The sequence below is a fragment of the Littorina saxatilis genome, linkage group LG2 (genome assembly GCF_037325665.1).
Source record: "Littorina saxatilis isolate snail1 linkage group LG2, US_GU_Lsax_2.0, whole genome shotgun sequence".
NCBI lineage: Eukaryota > Metazoa > Mollusca > Gastropoda > Littorinimorpha > Littorinidae > Littorina > Littorina saxatilis.
Window position 1 is genome coordinate 96370689 of NC_090246.1, and position 19524 is coordinate 96390212.

Consider the following 19524-nt stretch of genomic DNA (forward strand, 5'->3'; position numbering starts at 1 on the left):
CTCTTTTTCTTTCTGTTCATAAGTTTTTTACCGCAATAAGTAGTATCGCAATACGTAGTATCTCATTACGTAGTACTGTAACTATATATGCATTACTGATACCTTAGTGTCAGATGTAAAATAATAAACCAGTACTTTTGCGCGTTATCGCTTGTAACCTGTGTTTGTCATTTCGTATGAACAATATGTAGTACCAGCCTCGCTCACGAAGGCGCGCACAGTAAAAAACTTTAGTTGCTGTCGTCCAGTAAAAAACTTTGCTGAGGTAAAAGTCTTAGCTGCTGATGCCCAGTGAAAGAACTTTAGCTGAAGTAAACAAACTTAGCTGCTGACGCCCAGTAAAGAACTTGTGTTATTGACGCTCAATGAACGTAAACGTAGCTGTTGATAACCAGCAAAAGACTTTATTGTTACCTGTCACTGTGTTAGTGAACCATAGTTTGACATAGATCAACTTGTCGGTTAGAGATCTTCCTACTCTGTATCCGGCGCATTTTTTGTGACTTTTGTGTATTATCCCAAACGACCCTCAGATCGATTCATTTTACTTTATAACCAGATAAACCTTATGTAGGTTTTTTAGTGCTTTTGAATAAGCGAACATTGTAATGGAGAAGATTCCAGCAGATAAACCATTGGAAGCTTCAGGTTATGACGTTAACGGCGATGAAGATGAACATTCTCAAAGGCCTAGGCGTGACATTAAGCCTACTGAAAAAGGTAGAGAGTACCAGATTGAGATCAAAACTAGAAACTTTGCAAGACAACGAACATTCTTGGAACGAGCAATTGATGAGGTAGTAACAGAGCTTAACCAAGAAACTCCTAATCAAGAGTCGTTAACCAGTCAAAAACAGGTTATTTTGAGCATGTACAAGGATCTTGGTGACATAGAGAAAGGTCTTCGTAGTATTGGTAGCGGTGAAACCATTCAGGAAAGTTGGGATGATGTTCAAAGGACAGTTCAGAAAATTATGTTTGACATTGATCGAGCTCTTGACAGACAAACGACTAGCGTGCAGGTGGCTAAGGAGCCTACTTCCAGGCATAGCAGTGTTACACCTAGCGTTGGGTCATCCACCCACAAGTCAGCCAGTGGTAAGACTGCCAGCCATAAAGCAGCTAGCGTTGGGTCATCCACCCACAAGTCAGTCAGTGTCAAGCCTGTCAGCCATAAAACAGCTAGCATTAGGTCAGCCATTTACAAGCCAGCTAGCTTCAAGTCAGGCAGCAGAAGATCAGGTAGCCTAGCCGGTTCTCACCCTGAGTCTCTCCGCTCTAGAAGTGTTAGCTCTGAAGAGGCTAAATTGACTCTTAAGCTAGAGGCTGTGTCTATTGGCATTAAGGTTGAAGCAGAAGCCATAAAAGAAGCTCAGCTCAGTGAACTGGATCTTTTGCAACAACAACAAGTTGAGAGAACAGCAGCTAGGAAGGCTAGAGAAGCCGAAAGGAAGGCTAAGGACGCAGCTGTAGCAGCTGAAGCAGTTCTTAAAGAAGCGGAAAGGAAGGCTGAAGCAGCTCTTAGAGAAGCTGAAAGGAAGGCTAGTGAAGAATCTCTGCAGGCTAACGATGCGGCTGAAGCAGCTCTTAGAGAAGCTGAAAGGAAGGCTAGTGAAGAATCTCTGCAGGCTAATGATGCAGCTGAAGCAGCTCTTGATGAACTTAAGCAGAAGAAGGCGTTGAGGTTTATCAAGTTTACTGAACGCCAAAATATCAACAGAGAGCGGCAGGCTAGGATACGGGTACTAGAACAATGTGATACAGTTCAGCAGGATCTCCCTGATCTACCGTCAGTCGATTTGTTGAACACTAGGTTCCACCCTCGTCCTTCCGTTCCCCTGTACAGTCTTGAAGCCCCTCCTCTAAACAATGAACAAACAGCGATAGGAATAGGGACAGGTGCTGCCGTCATTGCTGACCAAGGGACACACCAGCCAGCCTTGGACGCCACGTCTGTTCCTGTCAGTCAAGCTGCCGTCATTGCTGACCAAAGGACACACCAGCCAGCCATGGACTTCACGTCTGTTCCTGTCTGCCAAGCCGCCAGCACCCGTGACATCTCTACTGTCAACGCTGCTGTCACCAACTTCGTCGCAGGAACCACAACGACTGAGCCACGACAGCACGCGTTACCTGTCGTGGACCTCGTCGTTGGAGTCAGCGCCTCTACAAGCGCCGCTACTACCAACAACGTCACCTATGAGGCGTACGGACCTCAACGTAGAGAGGATGTCAACGCCCCCCATCACGTCGGAATGAGCGCTCCTTTCGTCCGTCAGGAGCCCTTCACACCCAACTACACGACGGCTGCAACTACATCCTCCATGCGGCCTACAGCGCTGCTGACCACACTGCAGCACCCTCTTGGTGCGTACACTGGTCAGCCGCCTCTGCACAACGTTGGACACTCAACGACAAGCGTCACAGGCTCTCGCCCGCCTGATCTCGACCACACAGGTTGGTCCTATCACCTACCAGAGACAAGGGAAGGTGATGAGACGCAAGGACAACACACCTACTTCCCAGAAGAACGTCACCAACGCATGGACCACAGACGTTTTCAAGTTACCCCACCCTGTTTCCCCTATGATACCCACCTACATCCCAAACCAGAGCCTTTCGTGCCCACATTCCTGGACCCACATCAGACCACCCCCAAAGTTATCTGGGGAAACGAAAACGCAAGGCCCCCTGCGTACATGAACTTTGACAAGGAATGTCATGCAGATCGTCCATTTGCCTCCTACCCCCCGTCTGCGTACTACCAACGTCCACTTGCTACTCCTGCCAAGCAGGACACTCCTATGGACTCTCTCGCCAAAACCCTATCAGACGCTCTGATGATCAACCGTTTGCCGATGCAGGAGCCGTGCATTTTTGTTGGTGACCCTCTCCAATATCCAATTTGGAGGTCGTCGTTTTCGTTCCTCATCGAGAGACAGAACATAACCAGCAGTGAGAAGTTATTGTATCTGCAACGGTACATCGGAGGTCAAGCAAAGGAGGCCGTGACCGGCTTCTTTCTGCTGAGAGAAGGTGATGCCTACGAGAGAGCCATGGAAGTGCTGGAAAATCGGTTCGGCAACTCATACGTCGTTTCGCAAGCTTTCCGGACCAAGCTGGACGAATGGACCCCAGTCAAAAGCAAGGATCCCAAGGGACTCAGAAGTCTGGCCGATTTCTTGCAGCAATGTTCCGTTGCTGCCCAGGAAGTTGGTGGACTGAGCATCCTGGATGATGCCCAGTACCTACGGAAGATCGTCGGAAAGCTCCCAGACTGGATGAGTCACAGATGGTCTAGAACAGTTGCTCGAACTAAGGTTGAAAAGAAGAGGTATCCTCTGTTCAATGAACTCGTGTCGTTCGTTACTCTCGAAGCAGACATTTCTAACGACCCTGTTTTCGGCTTGACAAGTGCATCGGGGACACCAAGAAAGTTCACAACGAACTTGTCAACCCTGACAGAGGATGTCACCGCATGTCTGCACTGTCAACTTCCGGACCATGACGCTGGGACATGTAAGGAACTCATAGTGAAGCCTCTGGTTGAGATACGAGATTTTCTGTTCAAGAACCGTATCTGCTACGGATGTCTCAGAAGTAAGGATCACCAGAGCCGTCAATGTATGCAGAGACAGACGTGCAAGAAGTGCAAGAAGGCTCACCCCACTTGTCTTCATGATGACAATTTCAAATATCAGAACAGTATGAGTGAAAACAAAGGGGCGAGTGAACACAAGAACAATTACCGTACCTCTGCTGCTGACGTTCAAGAGCCACTGTCATCGTCGACCCCTACAGTGTCTGCTCTTAAGGCCAGCGAGGAAAACAGCATCGGTTTCACGTCTATGATCGTTCCCGTTCTCGTTTCCAGTGACTCTAACCCCAACGTAGAAGTGCTGACGTACGCACTACTGGACACTATGTCCAACGCCACTTTTGTAGTGCAGTCAGTGGCTGAAGAAGTTAAAGCCAAATCGCAGCCGACTACACTCAGGGTCTCCACACTGACTGAGGACAATGCTGTGGTCTCCGGCAGGAAGTACTCTGGATTGCGTGTCCGCTCTCCTACCTCCAGTGAGTTTGTCAGGCTCCCTTCTGCCATCTCACGACCTTATCTGACCGTTGACCCCACTCATATCCCCACCTCAGAGACTGTCAAAGCTTACCCACATCTCCAACACCTGTCTCCAAAACTGCCCCCCTTGTACCCTGACTGTGAAGCAGGCCTCCTCATCGGCTACGACTGCGCTGAAGCCCTCATGCCCCTAAACGTTGTCCAAGGACTGCCATTTGCAGTAGAGACTAAGTTAGGTTGGAGCATCGTCGGCAAGGCACCGCATTCCGTCGCCTTGGATGGCATAGCCTCGTCCATGCGCGTCATTGTCAAGCCAGGATCGAGGGAAGAAGAAAGTGCAGCTTACGTCTACAAGATACAGGTGGACAAAGTCTCGTGAACGGACCTACTACACGTTATGGAGAGAGACTTTGCTGATAGTGACACAGGATCCATGTCTCAAGATGATGTGAAGTTCATGAAGATCGTGAAGGAGAACGTGAAGGTCAACGAAGCTGGTCACTATGAGATGCCTTTGCCTTTTCGTCCAGAACAACCGTCTCTTCCTGACAATAGAGGTGCCGCAGTCAAGCGTCTCGTGGGACTGAAACGCCAGTTTGAGAAGAAGCCTGGGTACCGTGAAGACTATATCAAGTTCATGAACGTGATTTTGGAGCGAGGTGACGCTGAACTGATTCCCAAGAACGAAGTCGAGGTCCCTAATCGCTGGTACATCCCACATCACGGCGTGTACAACGACAAGAAGCCAGGAAAGATTCGTGTGGTTTTTGACTGTAGTGCACGTCACCTAGGCACGTCCTTGAACGATCTTCTCCTACAAGGCCCAGACCTAATCAGCTCCCTTTCCGGCGTTCTCTGTCGTTTCCGCAAGGGTCCCATAGCATTTTCCTGTGACGTGGAAAAAATGTACCACCAGTTTCACGTCTCCGAGCCCCATCGAGACTTTCTGCGCTTCCTTTGGTGGAAGGACGGTGATACGAGTGGCCAGCCGCTTGACTACCGCATGAAGGTGCACATCTTCGGAGCTACATCGTCTCCAGGCTGCGCAAACTTCGGCCTCAAGCAGGTGGCAAAGGACAACGCCACAATCAGCGCCAAGGCATCAGCCTTTCTGCAGCGTGACTTTTATGTCGATGATGGACTTCAAGCCAAAGACTCTGTTGAAGAAGCAGCAGATGTGCTCATGAAGGCTAGAGAAATTTGTGAACACGGACAATTGAGGCTGCACAAGATAGTCTCCAACTCAAAGGAACTTTTAGAGTACTTCCCCGACTCTGAAGTTACGTCAACCAAGGCCACAGAACTCGCAGTCCCTTGTAGCACACCAGAAATTGAGCGGACTCTTGGCCTTCACTGGTGCACTGATGATGACACGCTGGGTTTCACTGACAACCCCAGACTGGGTCCCTCGAACAGAAGAGGAGTTCTCTCTACAATTGCATCAGTCTACGACCCCCTTGGTTTTCTGGCCCCCTTTTTGCTGACTGGAAAATTGATCCTCCAGGAACTATGTCGCCAGGAGCTCGGCTGGGACGATCCGCTGCCACCATCGCTTCAAGAACGTTGGGAAGAGTGGCTGAAGGATCTATCCCGACTGGGTTGCGTCAAGGTACCCAGGAACTACTTGCCCACAGACTTTGGCACCGTGAAGAATGTAGAGCTACATCACTTCTCAGACGCGTCTACAGCAGGATACGGCCAGTGTTCGTACCTTCGCTTTGAGAATCATCTAGGCAACATTCACAGTACGCTTGTAGTCGCCAAAGCACGCGTGGCTCCGCTTCGACACGTCACTGTCCCTCGTCTGGAGCTAACGGCAGCAGTACTTTCCGTCAAGATGGCAAGATTTCTTCAAGAAGAACTGGACTTTGAGAGCATTGAACATTTCTTTTGGACTGACTCTATGATTGTACTCGCTTATTTGAAGAACGAGTCCAAGCGTTTTCACGTCTTTGTCGCAAATAGAGTCCAACAAATACGTCAGTTCTCACAGGCCAGTCAGTGGAATCATGTTACTACAAAGGAGAACCCAGCTGATTATGCATCACGGGGATTGTCTGTGAGTGACCTCATGACATCAGAGTGGTTCCATGGTCCCGCGTTCTTGAGCCAGTCCCTTCCGGAATCAGATGACTTTTTCGAGATCCCAGATGACGATGTTGAGGTGAAGGTGTGCAAGGCTACTACCTCTAAAGAAGTGTCTGTCCAGTCGTTTGAGCAGATCGCCCAACGATTTTCCTCCAAGACATCTCTGATAAGAGCCATGGCTGTTTTGGTACGCAAATGCAATGCCATTAAGGGGCACCAGTCGTCTCCCCTTGAAGTGCTTGAAGTCACTGAGAAGAAGTTCATCGTATGTCTTCAGAAAGAACATTTTGAACGCCCAACGCCTTCTTTACGCAACCAACTTCAGGCACTCAACGCTCACAAAGACACTGATGGTATACTGAGAGTATATGGTCGCTCTCAAAATTCATCATCCTCTTCAGCTGACAAGTTTCCCATACTACTACCTCGAGACAGTCACTTCTCTTTGCTGGTGGTTCAGGATTGTCATGCCGCGATAGCCCACCAAGGGAGAATGTTCACGATCAACCAAGTACGAGCCAGCGGTTTCTGGATCATTGGTATTCGTCACGTCGTCTCTTCGTTGGTGCGCCGCTGTGTTCACTGCCGATGGCATCGCTCAGGGCCAGCTGGACAGAAGATGGCCGACCTCCCTCCAGAGCGTATTGACCCATCCCCACCGTTCACGTACTGTGGCATTGACTGTTTCGGCCCATTTCACGTCAAAGATGGACGTAGGGAGGTGAAAAGGTACGGACTGATCGTGACGTGTTTTGCCTCTAGGGCAATCCACATTGAAACCCTGGATGACATGTCAAGTGATTCCTTCATCAACGCCCTACGCATTGTTGTCTCCATGCGAGGAAACATATCACGCATTTGGTGTGACAAAGGAACGAACTTTGTAGGTGCATGCAATGAGTTCAAACTGGCATGGAAGGAGATGGACTCTGAACGACTGACATCGAAGATGCTGGAAAGCAAATGTGAGTTCAAGTTCAACCCCCCTGCAGCTAGTCACATGGGTGGCGTTTGGGAGCGTCAGATCCGAACGATACGCAGCATCCTGAATGGTCTTCTCAGAAGATCAGGCCAGCGTCTCACTACTTCATCACTTCGTACGTTCCTATACGAGGTGATGGCCATCGTGAACAGTCGACCACTGTCTGTCGAGTCACTGGAATCGGCAGATGGACCACGCCCTTTGACCCCCAACCACGTCCTCACCATGAAGTCAGGTGCCATCCTTCCGCCCCCTGGTGTGTTTGAAGATCCAGACCTGTACGCCAGGAAACGTTGGCGCTGTGTCCAGCGGATGGCAGACGAATTCTGGCTGCTATGGAAGAGCCAGTACCTTTCACTTTTGCAGAAACGTCGTGTCTGGCAACGTCCCCAGGCAAACGTACAGGTGGGAGATGTTGTTGTCTTGCATGACCAGAACTTGTGCAGATCAGAGTGGTGCATGGCTCGTGTAATCGAGGTGATGCCTGGATCTGATGGACTGGTCAGACGAGTGAAAGTGCATGTTGGAACAAAGGCTCTAGACAATCACGGCCGTCCCACTGGTGATAGTCGCATATTAGAGCGACCTATTCACAAAATGACCGTGTTAGTTGATCGTGAAAATCACGAAGACAAAGCTGTGTAAGCGAACTGAAAGAACATTGAACTTTGGAGTGTTTTTCCAATTTGACAGTTGTAGATTGTTGCAGTTTGTTTTTATACCAGATGATGTAACGGACATTTATGTTTTAAGTGGTGCGTTTTCTTTATGCCGTCGAGTAAATGACCAGTGGCATTTAGTTGAAACGAGATGTGTTGAAACACTGAAAGTGATTGAACCGTAATATTGTTGTGTAAATGTTTTGCAACACAATGATTTTGAGTTCTAAATTTGAAATGTCTAAATCTGCGTCGTTATTCTTTTGATATAAGGAATATGTTTGTACAAAGGTTTTTGAAGTAAATTATATTAATATAATTTCCGGTGGGAGTGTGCATGCCGATGTGGCATGCAGTCACCTACTTTTGTTGTAATTACGTTTGCTCAAGCCATTGCACGATGTAAAAAGAAGTAAACCGTGTTTTTATTGTGGCACCTTGTTGTGACCCGTTTTGTGGAGCGTTAATATTTTTACGTGAGATTCACGTGCTCCTTGTTCAGTTGTTGTGACCTGGTTTTGGTCGGAGTGTCACAAACTGCGTCGTTTAGTTCTAGAACACCGTGAGATTCACGTGATATTTTCCGTGTTTTGATTTTGAGGTGAGCCCTGCGAATCTGCGTTGCAAGTTTTAGAATACGTGTGACTCACGTGTTTTTAGCTTTGTGATGTCAGCTAGTTCCTTGGTCTTCTTTCTGTTAAATATACCGTTTTAAGTTTTGGGCATGCACGGAGTGCGTGATCGGTTACTGATTGGTTGTAAAATAGTAGTTTCACCCGATTCTGTCTTAGGAATGTTGTTGGTTGGTCAATCCGGTGACCTCTGACTTTTGAATAACTATTCCATGTTAGGTTTTTGTTTCCATAAATACCACTGCTTGACTCCTGTCTCGTCAGTCGATCTGAGGGTTTTAGGAAGCGTTTGGTTTTGATGTAAACGTATGAAGGTTAGCAAGTGAACCAACGGAGTGTTTCTTATGTTTTAACGTCAACGTAATGTTCTTGGAGACAGTTGTTTCTCAAGTGTGAATCGTTTTGTGCCCTTCGTTTGTGAGGCAACACGTTTTTGGTACTGCTGGTCAACCCACACAGCGCATAAGGTAATTTTGTTGTTACTTGTTTGTGTTGTGTTTTGGTCGCCATTTTGTAATGACTTTGTGAGTTGTTTATGTATAACGTGAGTTGAAAGTCTGACTTGTTGTAGTGTTTCTTTATTGTGTGTTCAACTGTTCTAGTGTTGTGAACGTACAGCAATGTTTTGTAGACGCTAGAAAGTCGCTAATGTTTATAATGATAACTTGTGTTTTCTGTGGTTAACGAAGTTCGAAGTGAAACGTTTTCTCCGACTTTTTCAGCCTTACGTTAAAAGAATTTAGGTAAAAGAAGCTTGCGGTCTGTGGTGATCGTTTGTAAACGGGCTTATTTCTTGTAACGTTATTGAGGGAAAGTGGATGAGTAAATATCTTGTTTGTGACTTTGATTAACGCAGGAACGTTGTCGTTAGACTTTTTTGGTATGACAGTTTGCTTTGTATTCCTGGCCTGATGAGTCAATGTTTTTGTATTTTTCTGAAAGTAGCCATTTTGGTTTTAAACGTATGTATGCTAAGTTTCTTGAGTATTCTTAGTGCTTATGGTATTGTTGAACGTACGGAACGTAATTCTTTATTGTTGTTGAACGTACAGAACGTAACTCTTTATTGTTGTTGAAGGACTAACCAACGAGTGTTTGGTAATTGTAACTTTCTTGTCTGTTTGTCTTCTCCTGTCTTGTGATTGTTTATTTTTCTTGTTTTTACTTCTCGTGTCTTGTTAATGCATTTGATACTTTTGCCATGTCTAATAATTTGTTTTCTTTTCTCTTTTTCTTTCTGTTCATAAGTTTTTTACCGCAATAAGTAGTATCGCAATACGTAGTATCTCATTACGTAGTACTGTAACTATATATGCATTACTGATACCTTAGTGTCAGATGTAAAATAATAAACCAGTACTTTTGCGCGTTATCGCTTGTAACCTGTGTTTGTCATTTCGTATGAACAATATGTAGTACCAGCCTCGCTCACGAAGGCGCGCACACACGGTATTTAGGCAGAATTACAAATATGTGTCGCTCAAACATGCATATCTTAAAAGTAAGCACTTGCATTTTTTGAAGGGAGATTTGAGAAGTTAAAGCGACTTCCAATGCCTTCTTCCGTTCCGTTGGTTGTCCCGTTTCTGAAGCTGAATACTTCTGGAACAAATACATTACAATACGTTTAAGATGACAAGAACGCGATGCTGGTCCTGCTTTGTGGGAACGGGGGAGGGAGGTGGGGGGGAGGGGGGCAACATTTAGCATTATGTGTTTGTTTTCTTCTTCTTCTTCTGCGTTCGTGGGCTGAAACTCCCACGTACACTCGTGTTTTTTACACGAGTGGAATTTTACGTGTATGGCCGTTTTTACCCCGCCATTAAGGCAGCCATACGCCGCTTTCGGAGGAATGTGTTTGTTTTTGTGTTTGTTGTGGAAATCGTGAGTTTTATAGACTATCGAGTTTTCATTACTATACGTCTGAGAGCCAACAGCCTTTGCAGTTCTAGAAGAAGAAAAAAAAAACGATCAATAACTATAGTTTGTTGATGTATCATAAAGGTTGTGAAATAATGATTCACTTGACCTGCTTATTCAATGAGAAACAACGTTTAACTGAACTGATTGGTACCCATGGTAGCTTGCTTGAGGATAGATACTGTAATTCTAATGTAGTATTATAATACAGTATGCCTGTTGTTAGTTGTTTAATTTGTTGCCCCACAGTCTGTGTTACATCTTCGTTCTGTTTTAGATCTGTACGCTTTTATGTAAGTTCTGTTTTATTGTCAGACTTTTTATGTGTAACTATGTATCTATTACTTATCTTACTTATTTTTCATCTTTTTAAAAACAATTTTTCTAGATTATCTTATAAGTGGTCGTTGTCTATGAATTGTTGTAATGCTTGTATGTTATTTCTTACGAGGAAACTTTGTATATGTAAAATGTTATTTTGGTTTTTTTTCTCTTCTTTCGTCTTCTTTTTTTTCTCTCTCTTCTTCTCTCTCTTCTTTTCTTCTTTTATGTATTTATTTTATTTTTGTTTGTTTGTTTCATCCTCGTTTTTTTTCTTCTTTTTTTTATATGTAAAATGTTGAATTTTAATGTCAAACGTAAAGCGCTATGAGACTGCCATTTGGCGGTGAACAGCGCTGTAAAAGAATGTTTTATTATTCCACAACAATAAATGAAAGTGTAATTAAAATACAAATGTGTGAAAAGTTGTCACACCGTCACAGCCATTATGGCTGACTTTGAAAGTGTCCGTGCAGCTTCTATTGTAGTTGAAGAACAAAACTAATGCAGCTTTGGGAAATTGCGAAGTCTTCTGAAGTGTTTAATATACAGAGACTACTGCATGGCTTCCTGTTTCATACAAGGTTTATGCGAGTTATCTAAAAAAAAAATCATTACATGTAATTAGGTACATGTATAACAATTAGACTAAATCAGAGAAAATAGACTCCATGGGAGGCAACCGTCATCCTGCACTTCTAACGGCAATATGCAGCGGTTGTCGTCCTTGTCAGGGTATTGACTTTTTAATCACCACCAAAAAAAACTCAGGTATTGTGGCAGTGGAGGGATTTAAAACAAAAAGCTTCATCATGTGATGCTGAATGCCTGTTTGTTGGTTGGTAAATTGGCTAGTTGTTAGTTGTGTGTGTGTGTGTTTGTGTGTGTGTGTGTGTGTGTGTGTGTGTGTGTGTGTGTGTGTGTGTGTGTGTGTGTGTGTGTGTATGTTTGTGTGTGTATGAGTGTGTATATCTGTTTGTTTGTAAAGGTGTGTGTGTCCGTCTGTCTATGTGCGTATTTGTTTGTTTGTTTGCTTAACGCCCAGCCGACCACGAAGGGCCATAATTATCAGGGCGGTGCTGCTTTGAGATATAACGTGCGCCGCACACAAGGCAGAAGTCGCAGCACAGGTTTCACCTCTCACCCAGTAACATTATTCTGACACCGGACCAACCAGTCCTAGCATGCACTAACCCCATAATGCCTGACGCCAGGCGGAGCAGCCACTAGATTGCCAATTTTAAAGTCTTAGGTATGACCCGGCCTGGGTTCTAACCCACGACCTCCCGATCACGGGGCGGACGCCTTCCCGTGTATGTGCGTATGAGTGTGTGTTTTGTGTGTATGAGATTTGTGTGAGTCAATGTGTGTGTGTGTGTGTAGGTGGTTTTACCGACAAATGGGGACGATTGTCACTGGAGAGCAGTCAAATGGGGACGCTTCCGACAAACGGGGACGTCCCCATTTGTCGGCCCGTGCGACCCCATTTGACTGGATTTGAGCAGATTGAGCGACCCCATTTGACTGCTTCCGAGCATCCCTGTGGACAAACGGACTGGATTTTCACACAGATTCATACACATATTTTAGCTCTGCACTTTGTGGTCTGCTCAACTAAACCATGTGATTTTTATCATGTGACTTCAAATGACTTTACAGTAACTGCTTTCATCAGAATTCAGTTTCTATTCAAATGCAGTCAAACCAAAACATTTATTTGAATTAAAAAAAAAAAGTTATTGCATTTAATATATTTTATTAAGAGTATTTTGAAAGAGTTCTGATTATTTGATCACGGGTTTTTTTTGTATTAAAACAAAAACAAACACAGAAACATATACATTCCTGTAAAAAAAAAAAATAATTACAATTATTTTGTTATGAGATTTATTTTAGGTTAATTCGAAGTGTTGTGTCTCATTATTACATCTTTTTTGTCGTGTTTATTGCAATTTTTATTTATTTTATTCATGTAACCCAAGGGGTTTTTTGAAATAAATATTGACTTGACTTGACTTATTGAGAAGTATGAACCGCGTAGGGGGAGCAAAGGAGGGTGGGAGAGAGAGAGGTACGGAGGAAGGGAGGGAGAGAGAAAGGTACGGAGGAAGGGAGGGAGAGAGAGAGGTACGGATGAAAGGAGGGAGAGAGAGAGGTACGGATGAAGGGAGGGAGAGAGAGAGGTACGGAGAAAGAGAGTGAGAGAGAGATAGAGGGAGCAAAGGAGGGAGGGAGAGAGAGAGGTATGGCGGAAGGGAGACAGAGAGAGGGGGCAAAGAAGGGAGGGAGAGAGAGAGAGGTACGGAGGAAGGGAGAGAGAGGGAGCAAAGGAGGGAGGGAGATAGAGAGGTATGGAGGAAGGGAGAGAGAGGCAGCAAAGAAGGGAGGGAGAGAGAGAGGTACGGAGGGAGGGAGAGAGAGAGGGAGCAAAGGAGAGACAGATAGAGAGAGAGGTAAGGAGGGAGGAAGAGAGAGATGGAGCAAAGAAGGGAGGGAGAGAGAGAGTTACGGAGGGAGGAAGAGAGAGAGAGGCAGCAAAGGAGGGAGGGAGAGAGAGAGGTAAGGAGGGAGGGAGAGAGAGAGGGAGCAAAGGAGGGAGGAAGAGAGAGAGGTACGCAGGGAGGGAGAGAGAGAGAAAGGGAGCAAAGGAGGGAGGGAGAGAGAGGTAAGGAGGGAGGGAGAGAGGGAGCAAAAGTGGGAGGGAGAGAGAGAGGTACGGAGGAAGGGAGAGAGAGAGAGGGAGCAAAAGAGGGAGGGAGAGAGGAACGGAGGAAGGGAGAGAGAGAGAGGGAGCAAAAGAGGGAGGGAGAGAGAGAGAGAGAGGTACAAAGGAAGGGAGAAAGAGAGAGGGAGCAAAAGAGGGAGGGAGAGAGAGAGGTAAGGAGGGAGAGAGAGAGGGAGCAAAGGAGGGAGGGAGAGAGAGAGGTACGGAGGAAGGGAGGGAGAGAGAGAGAGGGAGCACAGGAGGGAGTGAGAGAGAGAGAGGTAGGGAGGGAGAGAGGGAGACAGAGGGAGCAAAGGAGGGAGGGAGAGAGAAAGGTAAGGAGGGTGAGAGAAAGAGAGGGAGCAAAGGAGGGAGGGAGAGAGAGAGAGATACGGACGGAGGGAGAAAGAGAGAGGAAGCAAAGGAGGGAGGGAGAGAGAGAGAGGTAAGGAGGGAGAGAGAGAGGGAGCGAAGGAGGGAAGGAGAGAGAGAGGTACGGAGGAAAGGAGGGAGAGAGAAAGGTACGGAGGAAGGGAGGGAGAGAGAGAGGTAGAGAGTAAGGGAGGGAGAGAGAGAGGTAAGGATGAAGGGAGGGAGAGAGAGGGGTACGGAGAAAGAGAGTGAGAGAGAGATAGAGGGAGCAAAGGAGGGAAGGAAAGAGATAGGTATGGACGAAGGGAGAGAGAGAGAGAGGGGGCAAAGATGGAGGGAGAGAGAGAGGTACGGAGGAAGGGAGGGAGAGAGAGGGAGCAAAGGAAGGAGGGAAAGAGAGAGGTACGGAGGAAAAGAGAGAGAGGGAGCAAAGGAGGGAGGGAGAGAGAGGGAGCACAGGAGGGAGGGAGATAGAGAGGTATGGACGAAGGGAGAGAAAGTGGGAGCAAAGGAGGGAGGGAGGGAGAGGGGTACGGAGGAATGGAGAGAGAGAGAGGGAGCAAAGGAGAGAGGGAGAGAAAGGTACGGAGGAAGGAAGAGAGAGAGAGAGGGAGCAAAGGAGGGAGGGAGAGAGAGAGGTACGGAGGAAGGGAGGGATAGAGAGAGGTACGGAGGAAGGGAGGGAGAGAGAGAGGTACGGAGAAAGGGAGGGAGAGAGAGAGGGAGCAAAGGAGGGAGGGAGAGAGAGAGGTACGGAGGAAGGGAGGGAGAGAGAGGGAGCAAAAGAGGGAGGGAGAGGTACGGAGGAAGGGAGGGAGAGAGAGGTACGGAGAAAGGGAGGGAGAGAGGTACGGAGGAAGGGAGAGAGAGAGAGGGAGCAAAGGAGGGAGGGTGAGAGAGAGGTATGGAGAAAGGGAGGGAGAGAGGTACGGAGGAAGGGAGGGAGAGAGAGAGGGAGCAAAGGAAGGAGGGAAATAGAGAGGTACGGAGGAAGGGAGGGAGAGAGAGAGGTACGAAGGAAGGGAGGGAGAGAGACAAGTACGGAGGAAGGGAAGGAGAGAAAGAGGTACGCAGAAACGGAGGGAGAGAGAGAGAGGGAGAAAACGAGGGAGGGAGAGAGAGGGAACAAAGAAGGGAGGGAGAAAGAAAGGTACGGAGGAAGGGAGGGAGAGAGAGGGAGCAAAGGAGGGAGGGAGAGAGAGGTATGGAGGAAGGGAGAGAGAGAGAGGGAGCAAAGGAGGGAGGGAGAGAGAGGTACGGAGGAAGGGAGAGAGAGAGGGAGCAAAGGAGGGAGGGAGAGAAAGGGGTATGGAGGAAGGGAGAGAGAGAGGGGGAGCAAAGGAGGGAGGGAGAGAGAGAGGTACGGAGGAAGAGAGAGAGAGAGAGGGAGCAAAGGAGAGAGTGAGAGAAAGGTACGGAGGAAGTAATAGAGAGAGAGGGAGCAAAGGAGGGAGGGAGAGAGAGGTATGGAGGAATGGAGAGAAAGAGAGAGGGAGCAAAGGAGGGAGGGAGAGAGAGAGATGCGTGGCTTAAAAATTAATTAATGACTTTGGTCATTAAAAATTTGAACATTGTAAAGAAGAGTATTTACGTTCATCTTATTCTCCATCATTTGCTGATTCCAAAAACATATAAATATGTTATATTTGGATTAAAAACAAGCTCTGAAAATTAAATATATAAAAATTATTATCAAAATTAAATTTTGGAAATCAATTTAAAAACACTTTCATCTTATTCCTTGTCGGTTCCTGATTCCAAAAACATATAGATATGATATGTTTGGATTAAAAACACAATCAGAAAGTTAAAACGAAGAGAGGTACAGAAAAGCGTGCTATGCCTCCCCCCCCCCCCCCCCCAAACGAAGAGAGGTACAGAAAAGCGTGCTATGCCCCCCCCCCCCCCCTCCTTTTACACATTCAAATTGACCACTTACAATGCCTTTTAATCCTCGTGACGCTTTAATCAACGTTTACTGTTCCAGCATCACATTATCATCACATTATTCCACAATTTAGAGCTATCATTTCAGGAGATAATTGAACATTATGTATTGCATTCGTCGCCTTTTCTTCTTCTTCATCTTCTGCGTTCGTGGGCTGAAACTCCCACGTACACTCGTGTTTTAGCACGAGTGGAAATTTACGTGTATGACCGTTTTTACCCCGCCATGAAGGCAGTCATACGCCGCTTTCGGAGGAGAAGTAAGGACTTGCGCACTGTCAATCGGGGACTCTACCGACTGAGCTATTGTGTCGCACGTCGCCTTTTCAAATTGCAGTCTGTTCATCAAATCTAAGCAAGGGACGATAACGCGTACACGCACCTAACTGATGAGTAAAGAATAAGAACAGCACTTGAACTCGAACAAAAAGAAAATAGATCTGAATCCACTATAAGGTATGCAATAAGGCAATGAATAGCACACTTTCTTATACGTTTAGTTTCTTTATATTTACGCCCTTCACACGTATAAAACAAACAAGTCGCGTAAGGCGAAAATACAACATTTAATCAAGCTGTCGTACTCACAGAATGAAACTCAACGCACTGCATTCTCTCACTAAGACCGTATACTCGTAGCATCGTCAGTCCACCGCTCGTGGCAGTGAAACTGACTAGCAAGAATAGCGCGGTAGCGGTTGCGCTGAGCAGTATAGCACGCTTTTCTGTATCTCTGTTCAGTTTAACTTTCTGAGCTTGTTTTTAATTCACAAGCCATATAAAAAAAACACGAGTGTTGTAATCTGTATATCCCATTCTACCACCAAACACAAAGTGTAGACTACTAGCGGCACTGTTGCGATCTGTGGAGTGTGAAACAGTGTTGCCAGCGAGACTTGGCCCTTTTGCAACCTTAAACAACATTAAACTAAGTGACCGTCGCTGAAAAAAATAAAACGAATGAGTGCATCGATAAGTACGCGGTAACACTACTTTCAGACCGTTTAAAAGCTTTAAGTAAAGGTTCATAAGTTGCAAGAAAGTAATGAAGTCGTATAGAAATCCATTTAGTTGAAGCGCACAATTCTTTTGTTTTGCGTTTCAGGTCGGCGGAACGGGGAAACCGGTTTGGCCCCCATTTGGCTTACTCGATTCAGAATCGATTCCACGTTGTTTTTTTCGAACGTATTATTATACAATTAGGCTTATTGACAGAGAAGCAAATTTTAGGGAACACATATGTAGGTTTAGATTTAACCATTTGCTCCCTATTTGAAATGTATCTACGTGATAAACTGTTTTGCGAGTGTGTTTGCATGAACCTAAACTGGTATGGGTGTGAGGAAAACAGGACCCAAGTCTGTCACCGCCGATTGATTGCATTTTGAAAGAATATGACTGGATTACGGAAAAATACACACATGTTAAGTTCTTAGATACCTTCATCGCCAATGTGGACTTACTGCAGAGCCAGGCAAAAGAGTAGACTTGCTCGCAAATACGTGAAACAGCCGATGTTTGATAACGAAGCGAAGCCAAAGGACGCTTCTCGGTAGATCAACAGTCGTCTGGTACGATGCAAGGGAGGGTACTCGTTTTTTTGTTTTGGTTTGCAACCATTGGCATTGTGATCAGTAGTGTTCGACTGTTCAAACTAGTGTTATGCACGGGTTAATAAAACTGCGGATAGAACTCTTTAGCAGCAAAGCAATTAAGAGTGTATTACAATCTACCTTTAAGCATATTTCTGATTGGATTAAGGTTGTGCCAGCTTAAACTCTAGTTTTTATCTGTGTGCTGTCCGGGTGCAAGGGAGACTACTCTTTTGTTTTGGTTTTTGTTCTTGTAAACCGGTCTGCAGTAGACAGGGACACGGAGAAAACGTTCGAAACAGTATTGAGGGAACACATTTTCTTTCTGTTGTGTTGCATATTCTTTTTTGGATTATTCCTATGGTAGCGATGCTTGTCGACACACGGATAGCAAACAGAGGTTCGATCGTTCGCTAGCATCTGTGTATCTTGTAAGCTGAATGTTCGTTTTTTTCGACCTGCATTGCTTTCATAATGAAAGAAACGTTTGTTTATTGCATCCCATACATCAGATCAGTTCCGAGATTCATTTTTGCGTGCAACTGATAAGGTTTTCTAAGCCGTGCGATACGATTTTGGAACTCCATACAAATGTGTCACTTTGTTCGGCGCGAGGTCAAAGGTCGGGAGGAAAGTAGTTCTTTGCCCAAATCGGAATCTGCACTATCATATATTTTTTGGAGTCCATGATGTATTTATTGAGCTATAAAAATACAACATATATACCCATACTGAAGTTACAGAGACAAAGAAGGGAGGTCATGGGATATATATTTATATATCTGTTTTGGGGAACAGGAACCGACAATGAATACAAAGAAAATGTTTTTAAAGAGATTCCGGACATTTCATTTTTATCATAATTTTTGAAATTAGTTTTAGAACGTTTTACAAAAAATAATTTTAATTACAATTTTCAGAAGGACCAAACTCATTAATTAATTTTTACCCTTTAAAGCTGAAATGCAATACCATAGTGCGGATATAGTCAAAAATTGCTTGATCAAAATGTCAATCCATTTGATAAAAAAAATGAGGGCGTGACAGTGCGGTCTCAACTTTTACAAAAAGCCGGATATGACGTCATGAAAGACATTTATCAAAAAAATGAAAAAACATACGGGAATATTATACCCAGGAACTCTCATGTCAAATTTCATGAAGATCGGTCCAGTAGTTTTCTCTGAATCGATGTATACACACACACACACACACACACACACACACACACACACACACACACACACACACACACACACACACACACACACACACACACACACATACATACACACATACATACATCACGACCCTTGTCTCGATTCCTCGTCTATGTTAAAACAGTTAGTCAAAACTTGACTAAATATAAAAAGAAGAAACAAGTCCATAAAACTATTTATCCTACATACGTGAGACAGACACCCGTGAAATAATAATCGTTCAAATCACACGTGTGTATATCATGTAAATGAGGTCATGTCAAGCAAGTCTGGCAGGGACCTGTTTTTCCACTGCTTATGATGCCAAAGTCACCGAGACAAACGTCATTATAGAAAAAAAAATTGCGCTCACTAATTACCCTCGATGAATTTTTAGAACTAACCCGTCACGCCACACTTTCAGAGTGACGTTTCTTTATTTTGACGTAATAGATTGCACGAGGCTTTTGAAGAGACCGAGGTTCCAAAACAAGCGTCTTCAATGTAGCTGCATCGACTGCAGGACATTTTCAGTAAAATACACGTAAGTACAGTATGTAGGATAAACAGAATACCACATGGCTTGCTGTTTCGTACCAGATGTACACTCGTTGCTTTTTCAAATAGTGAACAGCTCGCTTTCGCTCGCAGTTCAATATTTAAAAAAAAAAACTCGTGTAAATCTGGTACGACACAGCAAGGCATGTAGTATTCTCTATATATACTTTGGAATCAGCAAATGATAAGAAATAGAGGAATGATAATGGTGTGTGTCTTCTTCCTACAAGAAAGAAAGTCGCTATAGAACATGTCTTCCTTTTTTGCTCATTTCTTCAATCAAATACAACAAGATTATATATTTTTGAATACAGGATGCAAGAAATCGAAAAATGCACTTAATTTTGAGTGAACAGTGCATAAACGCATTTTAAGGTACCAAGCCGGAATGCACTCCCCATACTCCGAACCAGTCAAAGTCACAGATCGTGTATCAAAAATTGCAATTAAATTGTTGAAACAATGTGGCCTT

At 45.1% G+C, this 19524-nt stretch overlaps 1 protein-coding gene across 1 annotated transcript; it reads left to right on the forward strand.

Moving 5' to 3' along the window:
* The first annotated feature begins 4475 nt into the window (after nucleotides 1-4475).
* LOC138954997 (uncharacterized) lies at nucleotides 4476-7793 on the forward strand. The gene is made up of 2 exons (XM_070326730.1): nucleotides 4476-7426; nucleotides 7595-7793. Exons 1-2 carry the CDS (start codon nucleotides 4476-4478, stop codon nucleotides 7791-7793), a joined length of 3150 nt encoding a protein of 1049 aa, XP_070182831.1.
* Nucleotides 7794-19524: the final 11731 nt, after the last annotated feature.